The sequence below is a fragment of the Lutjanus erythropterus genome, chromosome 7, assembly GCF_056507025.1.
Source record: "Lutjanus erythropterus isolate fLutEry1 chromosome 7, fLutEry1.hap2, whole genome shotgun sequence".
NCBI lineage: Eukaryota > Metazoa > Chordata > Actinopteri > Lutjaniformes > Lutjanidae > Lutjanus > Lutjanus erythropterus.
The window spans coordinates 6,396,334-6,411,869 of NC_139323.1; the positions used below are offsets into that span (position 1 = coordinate 6,396,334).

Sequence of the window (15,536 nt, forward strand, 5' to 3'; positions counted from 1 at the left end):
TGTATGTTAATGAATTAGGATATGAATTCTTGCCAAAAATGTGTTTCGTGGGCTCCCTGTGACCTTTGACCACCAAAATCTAATCAGTTCTCATTGAGTTGTTGAGATATTGCACTCACAAGAATGGAATGACCAGGTGCTGCCGCGTCGCGTTAAGGCTACAGCTCGTCAACCACAGCTGATTGAAGCCATTCTTTTGCCATTCCACCAGCAGTGCCTTGGCGTGTCTTTGCTCTGCTCTGCTTCAAATACACACCGTGTCTATTTTTGACAGATGCCACGTCAATTAGCACAGAGCAGATCGAACAGGCATTGAAGTCATACACAGAAAAGGCAGGGAGAATTGGTTAATTTTCAAAATAAAAGACCCCGTGCAGACTCACGATCACTGAGACAGACAAAACAAAGTATTTAACCACATAGCCTGCTTATCCATGGTAGAAGCCCAAAGAGCAAAGAAAGAGGATCTAATCAACAAAATCTGAGCAAGTAAACATAATCAGGCTGACAAAACGCTCCACTGCTGAAATGCTTCAGACACGGACCAGAACCGTGGCGCAGACGTGTCATGCTTGGTGGAATCAACCAGTAATGCCTGTGGCCATGGCTGCCACCAGCGTGAAGCCATAAAAAAAGGCTTTTCAAGGTTTTTCCTAAACTGTAAACCACAGATGTCCTTCAGTATAGAGTCAGAAATGTGCACAAAGAAAATGGGCTGATCAGTGTAGTAGTTTTAGAGATTAGCCCCGGACATTTATTACCCACGCAAACACAGAAGCGATTGCCCTCCTGGCTACCTGAAAGGAAAAATAATAACACAAAATAGCAGGATTTCCACAGATTGTGTTCAGTGGTAAAGTTTTATCTCTGAAGGAGGTGAGGTTTTGGCAGTCGCAAATTATTTGTATATGAAGGCATTTTCTAAGAGACGGGCCTGGGTGGTGAGACTTCTCATCAGTGCCGCAGGTTTAGAAGATTGGTCTGATTGTGGTGGATTTGCAGCGCAGGTCACGCAATCACAAAAGTTGATTAATTGGGGCTATGACAGAGTGCACTGATGAATTTTTTGAGTTTTCAGTCGTGGGGCAACAATGCTGCACAGTGAACCTATTGTTTGTGGGTTATGTCACTAAAAAAATTTTCAAGGTCACATAAAAAAATGTCTTTCTGTCCTCCTCCCCTTCAGGAATTTAATGAAGAACCATGATGACATTTTTCAAAATTCCCAAACATCTGAATGACATGCTTTAAAGCAAAGAAAAGATTTAGACCTTGTGCACCTACTTTAATTTGTACTCATTGTTTATGAGGATATTATAACACCCACATTTAAATGTTCACCCTCAACTGAGGGCAGACACAAATTAACGTGAACAAAAAACAAGCCCACACACTATATTACTCATCTATTCATACCTTGAGAGAACAATAAAATGTGTACAAGCTTTTATGTGGCACTTTCCTCTTACACAAACGCAGCATTTATTTTTCCAACCCAGTCTTGTCCCTATTAACTGTTGACAAATGTGCGAAGAACAGCTGCTCTTAAAAGTGCAGGATCGTCCCACAAAGATAACCTACGCCACAGCGTGACCGCGGAGATGACTTGGGAGGAAAGAAGATTTAAAAAAAAAAAACTCAATACACTGCCAAGTTCATTTTGATGAAGGGGAGATATGAGCTCCGGCCGCCTGCAGAGGATGGAACGGCGCAGCTGATAGAGAACAGCTGTCCACTGCTGCTTTGGACGGACGCCAGGGTTAAGCCCAGTGGACACTGACACAAATACACAGAAACCCTGTGAGATCTGTAGATTTCTGCCAAACTGTCTCCCAAATCTCTCAAGCCTCGGAAGCACGTCTATGGAGTTTTACCTGTGAAATTTTACGGCTGTTCTCCAAGATTTACTCATTCGCTTCCTGTTTTGGCAAGTGCAGATTACCACTTGCAAAAAAAAACACCCTTCCTTCCACCTACACACATCTCTGGTGAAGATCTGTGAATGGAATAAACAAGAAAGTAAAGTATTCACAGTCTTATCTTCTTTTCAGAGTGTCTCAAAGTCATTAGGAAGTGATTTCTTGTCCTCAAAACACAGATGATGAAATTGTGCCTGCTCTGCTGTCTCAGTGTCAACACTACAAGCTGAAAATGATCTGAAACATGGGTGTCTAGCAACTTTGTTGGACATGTCCAGATATGTTTGAGCCACCAGAGCCAGAGGACGGTGACAGGATGGTACTTTTTGCTCCTCTGTGTCGGGTTGTTGGAACTGAAGTGAGCTGAAGTGAACTGCTGGGCTGATTTGGACTGAGAGAGTCGCCAAAGGTACATTCCTAACTGACCATTACTGTGTCTGAGAGGAGGTGGAGGCGATGTTGGTGCGTTAGTTTGTGAGGCTTATATACTGTTGGGGGACCATGGCCAGTGTTGCAAAATTGGTTTGATGTTTTCCTTCACGGTAATTGCCCAGAATCCACCCAAACTGATGAAAAAATACCCAAATATTACCTATAGTACATAACTTCTTGTTAAGGTAATCTGTAGAGATTGTTTTTATATTGGGCCGCTTCCAATTTTGTTTCTAGGCCTTTTAAATGCATTTTCTGTAATGTTTTAGCTATTTATTGGCTTGCTTTTTATTTTTGTGTTTCTGATCTCAAAGACAGTTTTAATGCTTTTTAAGGTTTTAGTTTAATGTATTTCTATGGTTCTGTAAAACTATATAAATAAACTTGCCCTGCCTATAATAAACAATGCAAAATCCATAAACAATAGCATTAGTATTATAGTTCTCATTAAAACAACAAAATAAGTGTTCACATGTAGGCTAGAATGAGAATAGGAGGCTACATTGTACAATGCAACCATAAAACTATTTTATTTCTGCCTGCTGCCTATAAAGTAAAGAAAAACTAAAGGGACAGTTCAAAAAAAGAACAAAAAAGTTTTATCTGACTTACCACACGCCATGAGAGAGTGCTAAATTAAAGTATATCCCACATATACACACACAAAGAGGAAGAAAGAGAGTTACACACTCCCACACTATCAAAAAGTCAAGCAAATAATGATGTTGCAATGTTGGCATCGGTTTCTGTTAAAATGAAAATACAGATGTGATAGCTGCAGAGCTCCTCTCAGCAGAATAAATAAATATTATGTCAGCTCAAAGTTGTGCAGAGTGACTGGATGTGTTCAAGAAATACAGTTTATGTGTACAGTTCAATATTATGTCATTTTTTCAATGCATTTAAAAACCGGCCCAACTTCTGGTAAACCTGCCCCCAAACCATGGACAAAATTTTGATTTCAAAGGTGGGGGGGACACATGTGGCTTGAGTGGCTTGAGGGGGAGAAATTATTTTAGATTAAATTAAATTTAGAGAAATAATACATGAAAATAATAAATAAAATAATCAAAAGTGTATCTCTTTCGCATTAAATGGAAGCTTTTTAAAATATAAATCTTTGCCCTGTTGAGGCTCTACAGTTGAGGTTAATAATAATAATAATAAAATAAGAAGAATGAGAAGAAGAAGAGGAGAAGAAAGAAGGAGGAGGAGAAGAAGAAGAAGCAGCAGGAGGAGGAGAAGAAGGGGGAGAGGAAGAAAAAGGAGGAGGAGAAGAAGAAGAAAATTTACAAGATTATTGACAGCTTTGTAATTGATGAGGAGGATCTTGAAGTGGATTGGGAGCCAGTGAAGGTGTTGCAGGATTGCTGTCATGCATTCCTTACAGTCTGACTTCTAAAGCAGTTTCTTATGTCGACTTTTATTTTTTTCGACATCCTGGTTGCGCCTAATGACCGAACACAGAGATACGCGGATTAAAACGTCAGTGTAGGCTCAATGAAACCTCTGCACAATGTGACGTGACTGAGGCAGAACAATCGTCGCCCTCCAAAAAACTTACAGTGGCGAACAGCGATGTGTACGTCAGCACGGACTCCGATTAGCAATTAGCTAAACATCAGTACGGCGGGTGATGGTGTGATTGATAGCAGGGATCATCCAAACTGAGGGCTTAAGCGGCTGTTTGGTCCCAGTGCTGACATCACGTGCTAACGTAACATTGTTTTTAGATGGTTAAAACTGCAGGGGACTAAAACAGGCTTTTGAAAAAGTGCAGGGGACATGTCCCCCATGCCCCCCCCCAAAATTACGTCCGTGCCCCAAACCCATTTTAACCCACATAATGCAACCTAAAATAGCATCACAGGACGTCAAATCCTGAGCTCTATTTCAGAGATCCAAATGTTTAATCAGTTTCACCGTAAATGTTTCACAAATATATACATATATATATATATATATATTTGTGATATATATATATACAATAAAGTCTCTTCAATCTGTGTACAAAGAACACAACTTAGGCTTTGAAATGGCGTGCAGTGCACATGTCAAAGTGCAATTTTGCACGCAGGTGATACACCAATCCTTCCCATAAAAAAATGTCAGATGGCGATAAAGAAGTTGAATCAGTACTACTTTTATCAGTCTTTTTTTTATATGTACTTCTACTTGAGTATAGAATATGCATACTTTTGCCACCTTTGAGACGACGTACTACAAAGATTGAGAAAGTCCACATGTAGGAGGAGGTGAGGTGGATGGATGGGTCAGGGAAACACAGGACTTTTGACCCTGCCGAGTCACTCACACGGTCTTTGTTGAACCGAATGAAAAGCAAGAAGTTCCATGACCCACATGCACTGCTCAGGCAGGGAGTGTGGTCGACTCGTAATGTTATGTGCATCATGTGACTGACTTATTGCTCTTAATACAAGGATGGGTTGAATGCAGAGACTAAAATGGTGGATTCCTCCCTCTGGGTGGGGAGTGAATTGCTGCCCAAAGTGAAGGAGTTTAAGCGTTCTCGAGGTTTTGCTTGTCTCGACAAGCGGTTTCATGCAGCAGCAGTAATGCGGACCGTCATGGTGAAGAAGGAACTTTTAATTTACCAGTCGATCTACGTGCCAACCCTCACCTACGGTTGTAAGCAGAGATCACAGATACAAGCGGGCTGTGACATAACCTGCATGCTGCATTACCCACTGTCTGGAGCATGGACTGGTCTGTTGTGTTGAGATCCGTCATCGCTGCACCATCACTTTGTTCTCTGTGTTTGGTAGTACTAAAGGAGGACTTTGACTTCTGCATCATACTTTACAGTCCAGAGACATCTGCAGCCTGTTGTGGATAAATAATAAATCAGTGTCAGATTTGACCTGTTGATCATAATGTGCTTTTTTATATAAAGATCTAAGTAAAGTTTTCATTCTCTCTCATTTTGTAATGCAGCAATAATAGGAAGCTACCTGCTTAGGTGCAATTAAACTAATCAGTATTTTTATATCAACACTGGATCAAATTACTGTGTGTAATGTCACTAGATGAGTCCACAGAGAATTATCACAGGACTATTTATTTTTGCCTCATTGTTTCGGTTTTATGGACACTGAATTACATTTTCATTAAACTGTTCCAGTTGTTTTCAGCTAAAAAGGGTCTAATCATCAATTGGCTGACAATGTCAGCAACTAGCTGGTGAACATAGTGGAGCATTTAGCAGCTAAGGAGCCAGATGTTTCCTCTAGGCGTTAGTGGAGGCTAAATCTGAGCTGAAAGGAGAGAGAATATCGCATTTACCTTTGTCAAGGTTGCCAGAAACATGACTCCAGCAGCTCTCTGCTGAATGTGTAAATAGGCAACTGTTTTCCATATCAACTTCATAAGTAGGATATATTTCTGAGCTGTGTTTTTCAGCCTGTCCTCTGCACCAAAGTGTCAAAAGAAGTGTATTATTACAAATTTTATCCAGTGTAAAGGTTAAGATACAGGTTACACTTGAAATGGTTCTGCTAGATCCCTGAATACAGCATGTTTAGTGTCACTGATTACTGAACTTTTCTTCAACCTGCGTGATGTTCTCGTCATAATCAACAACCTTGACCAGCTGTTTAGAAGTAGCCAAAGCTGACCAATCACAGTTCTTCCTGCCTCCGTGGGGTATCTTCATAGTATACCAATGAAAGAAAAAAAAATCCCCATGATGTCATAATTATGATACTTTAACAAGTCAAAATTGTGAGATAAAATGTCAAAATTATGAGATAAATTTTTATTTATCTCATAATTTTTTTAAAGATATCTATCGTGTTTTATTTGTCCATGACTTATGTTTGATCATAGTCATGATACACTATGATGTCCTACAATGATAAGATGAAATCTGAGTTGTTTTGAGTTGTTCAATAAGAGTATTGAAGCAAAAAAGAAAACACAAAAGTTACTTTTTCTAGGCCCCCCACCTTAAGGGCCCTGATGCAACTGCACCGTCTGTATTTACACCCCTGGATCTTTTACCTCAGGCTTTCTGGCTGGTAGGTATTTTTCAGTTTTCAGTTGATGCAGCATCATGGTCGGCACACAGCACTGTGACAACTTTGTTGGCTATAGGCATTTGCTGCCTTTTGGTGACAGTTGATGCACCTTGTAAGTTTGCAAACTTATTTAAGAAGGGATCTCCTTCCAGCCAGTATGGACATGAGCAGGAGAGTTTCCAGACGTTTTTTAACTGGGGTGGCCAAAGTGGGACACTGACATACCCAGAGGAAAGGGAAAGTTCAAAATAAGGTCTCCTAGACATGAATGAGCTAAAATTAAGATCAAAGACTATGACCATTTTTTCCTCCTTCTTAAATTCAGCTCCTGAGAAAAAGCCTTTGTCTCGTCTCAGCCTGAGACTAATTTGAGCTCAACTGAAGACTTTAAAATATTCTTTTTTGTCTCACATCACTGATCTTTGATCTGATTTGTCTTAAACAAGTAGCTCTTGAGATAACAGTGAGATCTAAAAGAAAACTCTGTTGTCATAAATAAGATCTTAAATTTGTCTCAGTGGTCATATTGAAGTCTTGTTGCTCCATACGGTCATCAAGGAGACACTTCTGAGACACCTATTAGCTCAGCAAAAGATCTCCTGCTTTCCTTTTGTTTTATCCTTTTTCCTCCTAATGGTGCTTTTGGACACACCAAGCCAAACCATACAGGTCCAAATTGCATTTTCATTATCACATTTAGTGCACCAAGCTGCGCCACGGCGTGCCCAAGATGGACCCACTCTGGAGTGGGGTCAAAGCGAGCCCGGCCTGCCTCCCAGTGGGCCGCGGTGATGTCTCGCCAGCCGTGGCCAACCAGTGACGAGCCTCCTTTCTCCCCCTCAAACAAGTTTCTCTCCTGAGTCACTGTTTGAACTTGTGTGTGTCTGCATTATTTTACCGTTTCATATTCACTTTCAGCTGTGTCAGAGTCATGTGAAGATACTGCTGATGAAACCCCCAAATGAAAATGTTTCCTGTTTGTGCTGCTTCATTATATAAAGGCATTTAAATAATGAAACAACTTTTATTGTGAAGAATTTAGGAAACAGCTGTTTGTCCAGTTTATCCATGGCTTTACAGTTGCTTGATTTGAACCTCCTCAAGCTCATCTTCAGTTATAAAAGACACCTTCAACTGGGTTGCCCTGTTGTAATTGAAACACAATTACCTGCCGTGCCGGGCTAACTCAAACCAAGTTGAGCCCGGACAGCCCTGTGGAAAAGGGCCAAAAAAAAAATTCTATCTCCATTCTACCTCTTTCCTCAGGCTGTGAGACCTCACAATTCATCCAACACACTCCATCATGAAAATTAGTTTATTATTGTGGTAAATGAATCATGTAAAAAAAAGAAAAAAGTAAAAGTAGGCTACATACAAAGAAAACAGTCTATATTTAAAAATACTTATCAAAGTAAGGCGTTGCCTTTCTCTGGACAGAGAACCAATCATACTTAAGGATAATGGGATGGCACCTGAGGTGCCAAATCAGCATTACCAAGCCCACAGGAGAAGCCAGATGTAGCTACTCCCTGTGATTAACTAGCAAAACAAAGGAGAAGCCAGTTTCAGCTATTTAGGGTTAGGGGTTGGAGTGTGGTGTTAGGGAGTGTGTGTGTGGTGTGGAGAGTGCAGAGCACGGTGTACAATGTATTACTTCTTCCAGAGCATTTTGTAAAATGTGACTTTAAGACGCACTTGAAAAACTTTGAATTTATCCTTTAAAGCACTCAACAAAATGGATCTCACAAATAACTAAAAAGCATGTTAGTATAATAGCCAAAAGGGAAACTGAAGGAAAATAATTCAGTTCTGCATTTACCTTCCTGGAACACAGTGGTTTTCATTACAGAAGTCCACAGGGACTTTTCAAGCGATGATTCAGCTGTCCTCATTTCCTCCCCAATTCATGGGCCACTTGTAATCATAAATTTGTAGATGGAGGAAAAATAGATTTTCCGCTCTTCTTTTCCTCTTCATGTTGTTGTACTCCATGAGCTCATTTGCAGCTCCAGCAGGGCTCCACACATCCTAACAATGACTTGTTCCTGTTCATTATTTTTTTTTTAATAACATCAAGTTCCTTTTCATGAGCCGCCAGATGGTCCCCCCTTAAATTACCTGTGACCATCATTTCGTCTTCTCTCTTCCTGACAGGAGGTGAAGTACTTCCAGTTTCCTGGAGAACTGCTGATGAGGATGCTGAAGATGCTGATTCTTCCGCTCGTCGTTTCCAGGTACGAACATCTGTCTCCTGTGCTTCAATATAACCCTTACAGCTTAACCCATACAGTGAAGCATTCTGTGAGTTATGATACTGAGTGTATGTTCATATACTCTTCACAGCAGAAATAGTAGGAATAATTAAAATAAGTAAAAGATGTGAAGTGCAATAAAAAAAAAAGTCCCATTTGACAGTATGCATTGAAAAATGTAAATATAAATTCTGTTTGCTTTTTGTCACTGGACATAATAGATCTGCAGATGGCTAAAAAAGTCTCATCAATTAGTTAACTGCGCAAATTCCATCATCTGTTCAAAAGTTAAGTTAAAACTAGATTTCCTGTGACTTTTTCTAAGATTTCAAAGTAATTTAGAAAAGTTATTAAGTGTATTTTTTTGGGCAAAAAGTAAATTATCGTGATATTGACATGTGTAAATACAACAAATGAATAATTAAGTATCCAGTGGAAGTCATTTACGCTTCATTATCCTCCCAACATAATTCAAGCTCACAACATATGAAACTGGGCGAGGTGACTCAGTAGGGTGCAGCTCCTCGCCAGGCAACAGACAGTGAAGCACCTACTGCAATAAACATTCTTAAACGTGAGTTTTCTGACTCAACAGCCAGATGTAACCAGCAGATATGTCTAAAGTTCCACCAACATTAACAGGAACCCCACATACTTTGTCCTGAACTGAAACAAGATTTCAGACTGAAGCAGCTGTTGATCACTTGTGGAGCCAGGTGGCCGGTTAACAAGAGTGAGACTCATATTATGTAGTTATGACTTTGAAGGGCAACCTGACCTGTAACTTTCTGGGAATTTAATAAAAGGTATTAAGCATATTTTCTGGCAAAATTGGAAGTGAGAAACACACTGTCTACTCTGACAGATGAGTACAGAGGACTGATAAAGAGCTGAACATTATGATGTCACAGTGAACTTGACCTTTGACCTTTTGGTTATGAAATGTCATCACCATATCATTTTATCCTGTCAGATATTTGTTTGTTTTTCATAATTAGCATATAAATTCTTGTGTTACTGACAAAGAATGTGTTTAATGAGGTCACAGTGATTTCTTATAGTGAGTCTTTGACCACCAAAATCTAATAAGTTCATCCTTGAGTGAACATTTGTGCCAAGTTTGAAGAAATTCCCTCGGGGCGTTCTTGAGATATCACATTCACAAGAAGGAGATAACCTGAAAACATAATGCCTCCGGCCATAAAAACCATAAAGGCATAACAATCATAAAAAAAGTTTTTCAAGGTTTCAGCATGCAGTCATGAATGTGCACCGCCGTCTGTTCATTTTTTGCCAGCACTACAGCCAGTTAAAGAGAGAGGTGATTGGACTGACCTCCCTACTGAATTTCTACATCCTTGTTCATACAACTGCAGCGGAGACGGAAGCTCAGCTGTAGTAGGTTTGAGGACATTAACAATAAAGTGTTGATAAAGAAAATAAATTAAATACTTTATGATTTTCACCTTGCCTTGCTCTTAGCTGCAGTTTAGACTTACGAGGCTTCCCTGGCTGCTTTATGCCTGTTGCCCTGATAACTGAGACTTCTGAGTTCAAAGTGGTAAACCTTCAATAGTCACACAGCCTTCAGAGGTTTCACTTTTGATATACAGGTAATTCAGCCTTATTCACAAATCATTCCTCAGAGGAAAAGTGTTCTTAAAACCCACTCACACAGTTTTCATGAAGATTTTTTACCTCACGACTCACAAGGTCAGGTGAGAATCCATCTTGCCAGCCTTCAAGTTATCCATCTGTGTCTGCACCAAAGTGGTGCTGCCAATCAGCATCCAGCTTCAGGCGTGGTTTTAGGTGTGACGACAGCGAGATGCTTCCATGGGAGCGACTCGCCATTAACAAACAATGATGCCTCCTGAAGAGGGTGAAGTTGGTTGAGGTTAGTCTTTGTCAGAGATGATAGAAAGATAGTTCATCCAGTCACCTGCCAAGGGATTTTTTTTTTTTTGAAAGTGCCCGCCCTTTTCCAAACAGTTTGTAAGGACAACTTTGCAGATGGTTCTGCGTAACAAACGGAAACAAATAAGATACATACGATTCTGTGGTTTTAGAACACCTTCATCAATCTGAGTTGGATTTTTCTCAAGACCTTTCTTAAAGGGATAGTTCACGCTTAAATGAAAATTCAGTCAGTATCCAGTGTTTTTATTCCACAAAACACTGCTGGAGTTTCACAGGAAAACAGAGTTGCCAAATCTCCCAGATAATTAAAGTGAATGGTGACCAGTTTACCAGTTTTCAAACAGAAAAAACTACAGAAAAAAAAAAAAATATATATATATATATGTATGTATAATGCCTCCACACTGCTCGTCTGGCATAATCAAAGTCTCCTAAAGCCACACTGTCACACCACAGATGGTGTGCACATGAACATGGCTTCAAGCTGAGGATCTACAGAGAAGATCCAGGCTAAAAACATGCTGTGAATGACGCCTTTCAAGTCAACTTGGCATGCTGGGGCTTTAGGAGATTTGGATCACACCAGAAAAGCAGTATGGAGGCATTTTATACTTTTTTCTGTTGTTTTTTTTTTACATTTGAAAACTAGTCACCATTCACTTCAACTGTTTGGGAGATTCAGCAACACTGTGACACTCCAGCAGTGTTTTGTGGACTAAAGAACTAAACCTGACTTTCAGCTGGCATGAGGGTGAATAGATAATGACTGAATTTTCATTTTTTTGGGTGAACTATCCCTTCATGGACATTTTTTTTTAAAGAATTCCAAAGATATTGGTGAATGAGGCTCATTAAGTTGACTTACAGTATGTGGTTGAGTTTAATTAATGGATTCAAGAGTGACACATTAAGGAGACAGATCCTTTGAGGAGGTAATTGTTAACGTTTGTGATGATTTCAGCACTTTGAGGTGTCAAATCCTGTAAGAATACTGAGAAACCAATTCATGTCATTTCTTCATCGTCAAGTGTGTGCAATTATGGAAATGAAGGAAGTACATTCAGTACATTTTTTAAATGTCAAGAATTCACAAGATCACTTCATCTTGACTTTGTAGTAAGATTTGTTTGGACATACAGAATACTGACCCTGAGTTATATTTAGTCTATAATTGATGTAATAAGGTAGAAGCAGGCTGCAGCCTTCTTAGCTTAATGAAGCCCACAGCTTCTTAGATTGTAGGATTGTGCTGATAATAAAGAACACAACCAGAGCTAACAGGTCATTTGTTTCTTCACTGAAGTGCAAATTATGTTTTAATGCAAAGCCACCTTTATCTGATTTACTGCACTGAGGAAATTTCATTTGCACATTCAAAAGAAGGGTCTACATGTTCTCTGTGCTGTAGTTCTCACCTCTAATCAACATGTTAAACTAAAATGTCTCTCACACACAAAGAGCCACAAAGCAACAGAAGGCTTACTGAAGTATATAAACAAAAATATATGAACAAAAGCACATGTGAGAATAAAGACAGCAGAATGATCATGCACTATATATATGACTCATTCTTGACAACTGGGACAAAACATTATTTTAAGGGGGGTTTGATTTATACTGGAAAATATATTTTTATAGATCAAACTCTTGGCTATTAAAACTAACTAACAACTTCCTTGTTATTTCATTTTTTATTTTTATATTTATATTTGTTATAACTGACAAAATGTTTGATTTTTCATTTCACAGCAGAGTCATAGTGAGCAACCATTTTATTTTTTAAAGCTGCTCATACTTCTCTTAATGGTAATCAAAAGACACATTTTATTTTGAACCATAATTTTTAATCAGCTTTGATTTAGACTACAGAGTTGACAACTTATGGTTTAGACACGTCTGATAGAAGAATTATTGAATGATTTTGTCAGAAAGTTGCTTACCGGTGTTTGAGCAGTATTCCCACTTGAGACATGGGTCCTTGGTATAGCTAACCTTTTTTATGCCTGATTAAATCATGTCTTTGTAAAAAAACACAACTTTAAAGGACCAACATTTTCATTAAAATAAATTAAAATTAAAAATTAAAAGATTATAACAGCACATGTGTATACCTCTGTTATCAGTAGGTATTGTTAGTTTTAGATTTTGAAGTTTTTTTGTTTTTGTTTTTTTTTTTTATCACATTTTGAAATATTTAATGTTGTGAAATCTCTGGGACAAGGGTGTTTCCTGCCACAGAGCAACTTAAAAAATCTAATTTCACTCCCAAAAAATGGAATTAGAGTCAGTCGTTTAAAAAAATAGCTGCTAGGACATAATTTCTCTCAATTCTTTAATATACTGGCTTTTCTTTTTTTTTTTTTGTAATGCTGGGTTACAACAACACTATCCAGGTTTGTCTATCTGTGCATTTACATTGAACCTCTGTTTGCCTCTTTTTCGTATATTAACATATTGTGTCTTCATTCTGATCTTATTTTCTGTTTTTCTAGTCTTTGTATACATAGCTGTTATTTTCCTGTTTGCCTAATTCAGCTATTTATTAGCTTAGCTGTTGTTCCCAGATGGGATTTTTCTTTGTGCTTGATGATCTACAGTTTTCTATCTGCATTTTGTCAATAAATAATTGATTGATTGCAATTCCATTTGACCAATGATTATACTCTTCTGTGCACAACTGTAAAAATGGTGAAGCAGAATGATGTTCATGCTGCAAAGCAGAACTGTGAAACAAAAAAAAGGTCACACTCAAATGCAACAGCTAGTGGCCAGAGGAGTTACGTTTAAAGTTGTATGTCTGTCACATTTTTGCAAATGCAGTATCTCAATACCTTGAGGGAATTTCTTCAAAGGTGGTACAAATATCCACGTGGATGGAGGATGAACTGATTAGATTCTGGTGATCAAAAGACAAAAGTCAACATCACTGTGACCTCAAGTCCTTTGCATTCTCATGAACACAATATGTCAAGAATGTCTGGAAGAATTTCATGGCATCTAACACAAATGTCCACCTGGACTGAAAGATGAACTGATGTCTCTAGACTGCCTGGAGAGAAGCTCAGCACATTTAACACTGATTTACTTGCAGGATTCTTGTAAGTTGTGGTTATACCCACACATTTGATTGGGCTTGTAAGTCGCTTTAGATAAAAGTGTCAGCTAAATTAATTCACTGTAACTAAGTAAACTTAACTATAACTGAGATCAGAGTGCTGCATGTGTCCAGCTTTGCAAACCCGCCCCCACCGGCACCTGCAAAGACGAGATCCAGAACTGACCCGTTATCTGCACGTATCTCTAGGTCAAATCCATACCCGCCCAGACCTGTGAATGTAAGGCCTGTGACCTGACCTGCACCCGTGAATAAACACATACACAGTCACACACTTGTGTTCTCAACTGGCGCAGCTGTCAATGTGTTTCCACAGTGACAACAAGCCTCACTCACGGCTATCAAAAACTAGAATTTTTTTTAAACTTTCTGTGAGCAGCAAGGTCACTTTCGTCTTTGAGCCGACCACAATCCTCCCAAATATCCAACTTGACCTTTGACAGTGTACTGCCCACAGAGGTATCCTCCACTGGCAGCTAGCAGCTAACCTACATCACAGTCAAATCAAACAGCAATGTCATGGACTTTCACAATAAAATCCTGGCAGCTGATTAGGCTTGATATTACTGTATTAGTGGATATAAATGATACTGCCAAATCATTTTTATTTCTGATTTTGCCAGGCTCAAATCATATCATGATTGTCATCTGCTGCCCGCCCACAATTATTTAATTTTTATCAGTCCCTCACACGTGAATTTATTTAAATAGATTTTTCATCCGTTACACAACATTTTTACGGGTCACACATGGGTACCTAACGCAGTGCAGGACTGAGATCACCTCAGCTTGATCATCTTAAATTATGAGGTTCTCTCTTTAATGCATTAATTATACATGTTGTGTTGGATACTCTCATTCATCAGTACTGCTGCTTTAAGTATCTACTGCATTCATCTGAGTGTGTGTGTGTGTGTGTGTGTGTGTGTGTGTGTGTGTGTGTGTGTGTGTGTGTGTGTGTTGCATTTTGTCCTTGAATGAAGGCGGGGGGGATTAAGCATTGATCCTAACATTCACAAGTGAAATCCAACAAACACCACTAACAGTGATGTGATGCCAGCTTGCTTGTGATTAAAATACTGTGTGTGTGTGGTTGATGTCAGATCCTCTGGTGGTCACTCGCTCATTGATGTATACATTTAACATGCAGATGTGAGATTAAAGCCTCCCAAAACACTGTACTTCATCTCCAACACATTTCATGCAACATGAATAAGAAACGGAGTGGAAGCAGTTTAGAAACCCTGAATTCTTCGCCTCTGGAGACCATGGACGAATATCCATCCGCAGGGCATGCAACACATTGTCCTGAACAAAAAGACAGCGCTCTGAAATGTGTTAGCACATTAACATTCCTTAAAAGAATCAAAACAAAACAGGAAAACAGGAAACATCTAGAGAGCTGTACTTTATGAACTGGATGAAAGAATTAAAAAGATAAATTGATATTGCGTAACACCAAGGGGGTTGACCTGTGCCAAAGAAAAAACGATCAGTGTGTCTTGTCTGAGGTGTTGAATACCTCCAATAGATCCATTCACATGAGTGTTATTGAAATTACTTACATACAGCAATGTGCTTTGAGATGACTCCATGCTCAGTCACCTTGCCCACCTATCTGATGGTTATGTAAATTATTTAAAGTCCTTGTCAAGGAACATAGTTGCTGAAAACGTGTAAAAACACTGAGAACTATGTAGTGCTGAATTGTGGAGTTAGACCATTAAAATGTTGTTCATGATTTCTGCATTCAGGATTTTTGGCCAGCTCTGAAAAATGGCTCGTTGATATGCTAGAGTCATTGTCCCCGACACTATATAAGCCCCACAAACGGACACACAAACAACACCACCTCCCCGTC

The 15,536-nt window shown here is 39.1% G+C and overlaps 1 protein-coding gene across 1 annotated transcript in view; it reads left to right on the forward strand.

Moving 5' to 3' along the window:
- Positions 1-15,536, forward strand: part of slc1a7b (solute carrier family 1 member 7b) — a 79,945-nt gene that overhangs the window by 24,781 nt on the left and 39,628 nt on the right. Inside the window, exon 2 of the mRNA XM_084723130.1 lies at positions 8,543-8,622. Within this exon, the coding sequence (XP_084579256.1) occupies positions 8,543-8,622 (80 nt within the window). The remainder of the gene's footprint in view (positions 1-8,542; positions 8,623-15,536) is intronic.